Source organism: Mugil cephalus, chromosome 2 (genome assembly GCF_022458985.1).
Source record: "Mugil cephalus isolate CIBA_MC_2020 chromosome 2, CIBA_Mcephalus_1.1, whole genome shotgun sequence".
NCBI lineage: Eukaryota > Metazoa > Chordata > Actinopteri > Mugiliformes > Mugilidae > Mugil > Mugil cephalus.
In genome coordinates, this window is record NC_061771.1 from 15,732,773 (window position 1) to 15,741,068 (window position 8,296).

The 8,296-nt window shown below is 45.3% G+C and overlaps 1 protein-coding gene across 9 annotated transcripts in view; it reads right to left on the reverse strand.

The window, feature by feature from the left end:
- The window catches only part of lef1 (lymphoid enhancer-binding factor 1), a 42,347-nt gene extending 35,649 nt beyond the window's left edge, over positions 1 to 6,698 (reverse strand). For 2 of the 9 annotated variants that reach the window (XM_047578001.1, XM_047578000.1), the window contains exons 1-3: positions 5,431 to 6,696; positions 3,392 to 3,458; positions 1,965 to 2,089 (exon numbers count right to left, since the gene is read on the reverse strand). In XM_047578001.1, coding sequence (XP_047433957.1) covers positions 1,965 to 2,089; positions 3,392 to 3,458; positions 5,431 to 5,631 — 393 coding nt within the window. In that variant the 5' untranslated portion in view covers positions 5,632 to 6,696. Of the gene's footprint in view, positions 1 to 1,964; positions 2,090 to 3,391; positions 3,459 to 5,430 lie in introns of all 9 variants that reach the window. The other 7 variants (XM_047577998.1, XM_047577997.1, XM_047577995.1 and 4 more) reach the window with 7 other exon arrangements.
- Between the last annotated feature and the right edge of the window lie 1,598 nt (positions 6,699 to 8,296).

The following is an 8,296-nucleotide window of genomic DNA, read 5'->3' on the forward strand; positions in this document are numbered from 1 at the left end:
AAAAAAAAAACCCCAACTCTAATAACAACGCAGAACTCGCATTTCACAACTTCGCCCCTGATGAGACGGGCTCGCATGCGAAACCGAGGGCACAACAACCGAGGGCTCTGGGTTTTGTTCCGCGCCATGTGCGAGCGTTTCCTGTGTGGAAGCACCGAGCCGCAGACAGACCGAAGCCGGTTGTCTTCTCTCCCCGAGTGCGACACAGAGACGAGGACAAAACAGGATTAGAGTGGACAGCTGCTGGTGCGCCCTGAGTTTTTATGTCTGCCTCGAGAAGGAGAAATTTGCAAACGGGACAGACACAGGAAGCGGCCAGTGAGAGACCTGCAGCTGGGCTGAAATTAATACCATCGCAGGGAACGGGATCTGCAACACACGCCACCCCTGGACGCTTCCATGAAGTCTTCTGCGGGGCAACCCCAGAGACGCGGTGCCGCGGTCGGGCCTCCTCAGACATGCTGGACTAATTAGAGGGTCTTCTCGGGTCACGCAGACACGCATCGCTTAAGGTTTTAACAAGACGAGGGAAAAAGTGTATACATCTCGCACTAATCTCGTTTTCTGTTTCCAAGGGTCACACAGAGTTGTGTAAACAGGGCTGATAAACCGGGGGAAATAATGCGAACACAATGCTACACGAGAGCAACACAAACAGCAAATAGACACGAGCAAACACCGGGGAAAGAATGTCGTTGAGTGATTTATTTTGATGTTGAGATAAGGTTCGATTTTGTGACAAGAGAATGATGATAGTAGGAATAATAATAATAATAAATGAATGGATTTGTGTAGCACCTCAACAAGAGGAGAGATGGAGGAGAGTGAAGAAATGTGACTTTATCTTAAATTGAAATTCAACTGATTCTTGAATTATTCCTATTCTGTGATTTGGGACTTCTTTCTTGGTACACTTTTATTTTTCTTCAGTTAAAATGTTGTTAAATTATTTATATGCCAATATCTTACTCTGGATGTATTTTGACCCAAACACACAAAAAAACAAAAAAAAAAATCAAAAAAAGAAATCACACTTTTGTTTTTTAATCTGAGAGGCCACGAAAACATTTCCGACGATCTATGTGATGATCCTTTTATTTTTCACCCGCACAGATCCACAAACAAAGCAGAATCTTTTAATCAATTCTGATTAGTTTATTTTGATTAGCTGATTAATTGTTCGGTTACTGAAAAAAAAAACAACAAAAAAAAAAACATCGCAAGTGATCGGCGGTCAAAGCAATCAGGCGCATTTGTATGATCCTGCTTTGGCGCCGCCTTCTAACTTCTTAGGGAACCAGCTGAGTCTGCGTTTCATAAGAGTAATGTTTTCAGTGTTTGTGGGCAGGCGAAGCAACAAGTTGCTTCCCTCCTCCTTCCTCCCGCTGCCTGCTCTGTGTCCCATTAACGGAATATGTATGAAGTGATGCTAAGAGATGACATCCAAACAAGTCCGCCATCTGAAAACAGCTCCCACTTCTACAGGAGCTGGAAAATGACATTAAATCAACGCTGGACAATCATGATCATCCTTTACGTTTCGTTTGGCTTTCCATCCCACATGCGCGTCTTAACAGACGGATGCTACCGACCAGTGCTCTCAGCATCAGCACCACCTTTTCTCACTTCACTCTGGAAACACCAAACCAAATAAATATCGTGCCAGAAGAAGTAACAGCGATTCATATTCTGTTTTCTGAATCTAATTAATAGTGTCAGAGGTTTATTTTCTGACAACTGTACTTTGACATGCTTGCCATGCAAATTTAGGAAGCCTTATGTTACTTTGTTTAAGATTTTTACTATAGCTGTGTTGTTTATTTTGTTCAGTCTTACTGGCAAATCCTCTAATTATCGGCCTCTTCGGGCTCCGGTTCATTGTGGGTTCAGTTTCTTTATCTCACCCAGAGTTAAACTGATAAACTAGTTTGTGAGGAGGAGAAAAAAGAAGAGTTTGTACTGACCGTTCTGGGCATGGGCGGCGAGAGGGAGCCGTTGTTCATGTAGGAGTCGTTCATGTTGCTCATCATGATGTAGCCCGGGTAGCTCGGGTACGGGTGGCCTTTACTGTACATGTCCTGATGCTTTCCTGATATGGGGCACAATAAACAGGAGTCAGCAGCTGTGAGTTTGCAATAAGGCTCGAAGAACATAAAGAGTCCAAAAAAAATAAAAGATAATCAGCTGGCGTCAATACTATCATTTTAAAAGGAACGAATTCCAAAAACGTGCTTTGGTCAACGAAGCCGGGCGGCAAAGCCGAGCGCTAAAGTTCTCCGGTCCGTTTTCACGCGGCAATGATATCGCTGTCAATCGCTTTGACCTGCGCTCTATTTTGCCCCGGCCTTTTGTTTGTGCCCTTTCTTCCCGTCTAAGAGAGGAGGGTCGTATTATGCGGGGGGACAATGGAGCCCCTCTGTGCCAATTAGCGCCAATTAGAAGAACATACAGGCTGTGTCAAAACAGGAGACGCCCCAACCGCTCCTTTATGCCTTTGACCCGAGCGGGGGAGCTTTACACAAGAGGCCTCAATGCAGCGCCACTTGCCACTCAACTGCGCACTGTGTAACAAGGCCGGGAGAGACGGAGAGGAGGGGAGGGGAGGGAGGGAGGGAGGGAGGGAGGGAGGGGTGTGTGGGTGTGGGCTTGGGAGGGTTTCTGGTATACGGCCTGATGGCAACATGGAGCTTGTTGTGAAGAAAGCCAGTGTTTGGTTTGAGGGGGACCTATTTAGGAGTTAAAGGGGAACAAAGAGGAGACACACTCCTCTTCAAAGCCCTAATGATGACCTGCAGCAGCGGGGTCAGACTGCAACAGCCAGAGAGCAATGAGCCCCGAGCAGCAGCAACATGTAGCATGTGACAGCGCGACCGGAGAGCCTGTGTGTGCAGGGGAATAGTTTTTAGAGCATTATACCAAAAAATAATAACATTAAAAATAAAAAAAAAATAAAAAAAAAACATGAGTTGGACAGAATTTATTACAAACTGTGGGCGGCTCTGATGAATTAAAAGACGAGAAACACGAGAATATTTATCCCCCATTCACCCCAAGTGCACATTTCTGCAGGTGCCCTCATCTCTGACGTAGGTAACAGGTAGCTGCGTTCGCGGAGATACAGCAAGTCCTGACTAGACTGAGATGAGCAGAAACAGGGGCCCTGATAAGAAAAGGACCAATCGTGTGGTCGCTGCCGTGAGGGGGGAAAAACCATGTGGGCACACTTTGACCCCCTTCACCGCCGCTCCTGAAGCTCCGGCGAATTATGTGCGGTTTTATTACAGCTAAACGTTGCGACGCTCAAGTCAAGCTGACGGCCCCCGTAAAGCATGCATTTTTTTTTTTTTTTTTTTTTTTTTAACGAGCTCCTGCTCAAGGCTGCGTCACTTACCGTCTTCCGAATGGTCTCTGTGTTTTTCATGATATGAATCTTGCGGTATTTGGGACTGTCTAGCTGCCTGCGAAAAGACAAAAGGGTGAAATGATGGTGAATCAATTAGGAAGGCCTTCGCGCAGAGAGACGCAGGCCGCCGCAGTCAGACGCCCGAGACACACTGATGGGACAAATGTTGTCCCTGTAGCACGGCACCAAAGTAGAACAGGCTCCCACACACAAACAAACACACACACACACACACACACACACACACACACACACACACACACACACAAACACACACGGCGCTATCTATAGAGGAGTGATGGAGCAGCCTGCATCAAAGCTTCAGAAGAACCACTTAATTAAGCTTCATGTCCTTAAGGAGCTTACAAATTAACTTGTTCTCAATACCATAGGTCCACTCTCATTTTCATCTCGCAGTTTTAAGCCCCCTCGTAAATTCAAATAAACGGAGTGTGTTTGTGTTATAAATTAAAAGCATCGGTGAAATAAAAGCGTCCTGTGAACGTAGAAAACGGTGCAGACAGGAAAAGGAAAAAAAAAAAGAAAAAAAAAAAGAAAAAAGATCCACTGCACTTTAGAGGCATCCATTTCCTCTCTCTTTCAGAACAGGAATTGGGAAGAGGACCTCTTTCTCTGGAGCTCACGCCCCTCAGGATGGCTTCAAGCTGAGCAAGGGAACTTCACTGTATTTCTAATTAACATTCAGCCTCAGTCCCCAGCGTCCCCGGGACACTCGGCGGCGAAAAAACGTGTTTCGTTTCAGGACGTGGGCAAAATTTCATTAACGCCGCAGCTGACGACAAAACAGCCGGCTAAGTTTGGGGATGTGGGAAGCTGCAGCCTGCATCCTGAGGACAGCGAGTGTGCGGATGGACGCAGAAAAGAAGAAAAAAAAATAATTCTACATCTCAGCTGTCGGACTGTCACTCACGGTGCCAATAAAACTGCACCTTTCCAGAGCAGCAAATAAGGCGTGACAGGAATAATTTCAGAAACAGTGAAAGAGAATCACTAATCACACCTCCATATAAACCGTGAACGCATTTACAAGGAACTGAAGGAATTATTTCTTCTCGTGAACCCACCTCGCCTCTTAATATTTTTATCAGAAAGAAAACAGGAGGGGAAAAAAATATATATATTATCTCATGCCCAAAGCATGCTAACTAAATTTACAGGCACCATTAAAAGGACACGGTAAAAAAAAAAATATTTAGCAACATTTGAGGGAACATTAAAGGATCGGATCTTGGCAACAAAATAATTCGATTGTGTTTTACACACAGCGACCGCTAAAGTGAATTAATAACAGCGTTTGCCAGTTTTATAAGCCACGTGTGCTAAATGGATTCATGTGCCGGTGTTTATATCTGCTGAGGGTTGCAGTGTAACAAAGAAAACATTTCTATTAGCCTGCCTGTCACAGGCTGCTCACAAGGCCCCGATTCTTCCATCCTAAATGTCTGTTGTGTATTTTTGCTTTTTTTAATTCAGATTTCACCGTGAACACGTAACATAAACTTGCTGGGGAAGGCTGAATGAACACTCACACCTTTTACTGTCTGCAACAAAGAGATTATTTAAGTGACTGGGTGCAGCATCTTTAAAGTTTTCTGGGAGTGGATGAGAGGTTTGCAGTGGCATCACTAAAAGGCTACACGTTTGATTAAATAAATTAAGCCACACAGAACGACATGGTTTAGTATTAGATAAACCCTAAACGTAAAAAAAAAATGCTAAACTAAAGCTAAGCAAACAGGGGTAATAAATTAAAGATGAAATATTGTTTATTTGGGCCTAATCTGGCTGTGACGCACGTCCTTTGATTCAAACAAACCCAAGGCGTTAAAAACTAATTAAAAAGAGGTTTTGTGATGATTAAAGTGACAAAAAAAAAAAAAAAAAAAGGGGGAGCGTGTTGCCGGGCTGCTGCGGGCCGTTTCCCCTCTCTCTCTGCTGGAGTTCAGAGTTGATACCCACCTTCCTCGCCTGTCACCACACCAGTGTGCACACACACTACTACTCACATCGTGGCTGTTGCTGTTGGGGCTGCTCTCCGACTCGTTGACCAGAGACGACTTGATGTCGGCCAGGTCTCCCTCCTCCTCCGAGTGGCTCAGCTCGGCGAAGATCTGCTCCTTCTGCGGGTCCCCTTCGTCTTTGAACGGGATCATCTCGTCCGTGGCGCAAAGCTCCGGGTCCCCGCCGCCGCCCGATAACTGTGGCATTTTGTTAATGTTTGTTTTTGTTTGCCCGCTCGTTCGTCTCGCCGAGGAAAACTACAGACGGCACGGGCGCCACCACCGTCCGGGAACTAGAGAAAAGAAGGGGGGGGGAAACTCCCACCGAAATCCCCCGAAACCGTGTGGAAGAAGCGTCTCTCCCTGTTGCACCGGAGCGTCGACCGTGAGTCACTCGGGAGAGGAAGCGGCGTGCGAACACGCTGCCGGTGTGTTTTTACTGAAGCAACAGGAGGAGGAGGAGGAGGAGGAGGTGGCGGGCGGCCGCTTGTCTGCGTCCCCTTCTACTCGCCACTTAAAACGCAAAACACCTTCAAACTCGGAACCCCGAAAAACTGCGACGCGCAGGGTCGGAGTTAAAGTCCGGAGCACGCCTCAATGTCATGAGGAGAAAATAAAAAAGAAAAAAAGAAAAGGCTGACGAACCACGAGTTAAAACCTCATCACTAGTTTGTGCGTATCAGTCACAGCCGACGTCGTTTGTGGTCCTCGAGAATAAAAAAATAAAAATAATGATAATGACTCGACGTGGGGAAAGTGCATTTATAAAAGCGAGAGAAAATATTTCCTCGGTGGTCCAGTGAAGGCGTCCTTCAAAAAAAAAAAGTAGGTTAACAAAAATCAAAACACCGTCTGGAGGTGAAAAGGTAACTGATGGACGTGTAGCTGGAAAATGATAAAAAATAAACACAGTTTAACACTCGAGACGAGACAACAAGCGACGCGGCGAGTCGACGTGATGCTTAAAAATACATCCTCGAGCCGGCTCGGGCGGGGAGGAATAAAAGCAAAAGTCATAAAACAATCAAAAAAAAGGAAGATATAGTGGAAAAACGCTGTGGACCGACTTCTCCGCTGCTCCCGCACTGCTTCCACAGTGTAATGTAACCAGTGTGTGTATGTGTGTGTTGGTAATGTAGCCTCTCTCTCCCTCCTCCTCCTGCTTTTGCTCTCTCCTCAGTCACTGGGAGGAAGGAGAGATGAAAGGGAAGCCGAGGCTCTGATTGACACCGCACCGATTGACACTCCTCCTGAGAGAGAGATTTATACACAGGCTCACAACAAATGGGCAGACAGGAGGAGAAGAAGAAGAAGGAGGAGGAGGAGGAGAAGGAGAAGAAGAAGTAGCGATGAGGCTGACGCACAGCGTGTGTGTGAAAACAATTAGGATAAATAAAAATGATAATGGCAATGGAGGAAAAAGGCGAGACAAGCTCAGGCTTGTTCGGTCGAGACACGAAGAAGAGGAATTTAATCGAAACGGAAGCAACAGAAACAGACGCGAAAACAACTTAAAACATTCAGTTCGAAATAAAATAGAAACTGTGTTATGCCTTGCTATACATTTTACCAACCTATAAACAAGCCAGGATATTTATTTATATCGGCCTACTTTTTTTCAGCAACATTTAGTTGTACGGCGATTGTATTTATTTAATTTAAGCCTCATTTTAAATTGCATTCTTTCTGGCACGTTTTCTTAAAGAAAATAATAATAAATAACGTGCATAAATATTAAAGTGCACTGAGGCTATTCAGCAAGACATAAACATGACAAAACGTGATATATCATTTTGTAGGGAAACAGACAATGTAATAAAATGAATTATCATTATTATTATTACTATTATTTGTGCATAATACAGAAGACACAGAAAGGCGTGATTGTCACCCAATAACACCGTGTTATTATTGCAACAGAAAAACAAACGCAAAGCAAAAAAGAAAAAAATACCAAAATGTGTAAAACGTGTACATGTAATAAAAACACAATAAAGTAATTTAGTGTTGAATATTTCATGACAAAATAGGCAACAAGAACAAAAAAAAAAAAAAAAAAGGCAGTGGAAGTGGCGTGCTTTTCTGTGTGTGCCCGAGCGCTGAGAGATTGCGTGAGAATCAAAGTTGGGATGGGGAGGCAGATCTTTATAAAGCGCGGAGGTGGGGTTAGCGGGGCGGAGCCGCGGCTGCCTTTGATCTTGCGGCGGCTGGCTCTTTCATCCCCGACTCCCCCCGCCCGGTTCCCCCCTCCACCACCGCCGCCTTTCCTCCCTCCTTTCCTCCCGCTTCCACCCATTCCACCCGCCTCGCTCTCCCTCCTCGCCTTTGCCTTTGTATGACTAAATTTGGTCCGAGTGTGGAGCCGGGCCAACATTTCCACGTGTGCGTTCATCCCAGCTGAGAGAGGGAGAGAGAGAGAGAGAGAAGGAGAGAAGGGGTTCTCTTCCGGGTAAGGAGACAGCGAGGAAAAAAAAAAAAAAGATCAAAGGCTTTTGGGTTTTGGAAGCCGAGTGTGGATTCAAAAGAGACTGGCTGCATTCCACAGTATAGCGGAAAGCGCGCGCGGCTTCACCCCCCACCCCCACCGCACGCACACACACACACACACACACACGCACGCACGCGTTGTACCCACGAGCCTACATGCACGCGAGATACGTTCACCCAACACGCGTTCCAAAAAAAAGAAAAAGGAAAAAAAAAACAGCGGTGAAAGAGGGAGAGCTAATTAGAAAGATTTCACACAGGCAGACAAGAACAAGCAAACCTTTCATTTAAAAGACCCTTTAACGTTATATTTCTTGTTTCCAGCCAAAAAAAAAAAAAAAATCTGTGATAGGATGTAAGAAAAAATAAAAAAAAACAACATGTC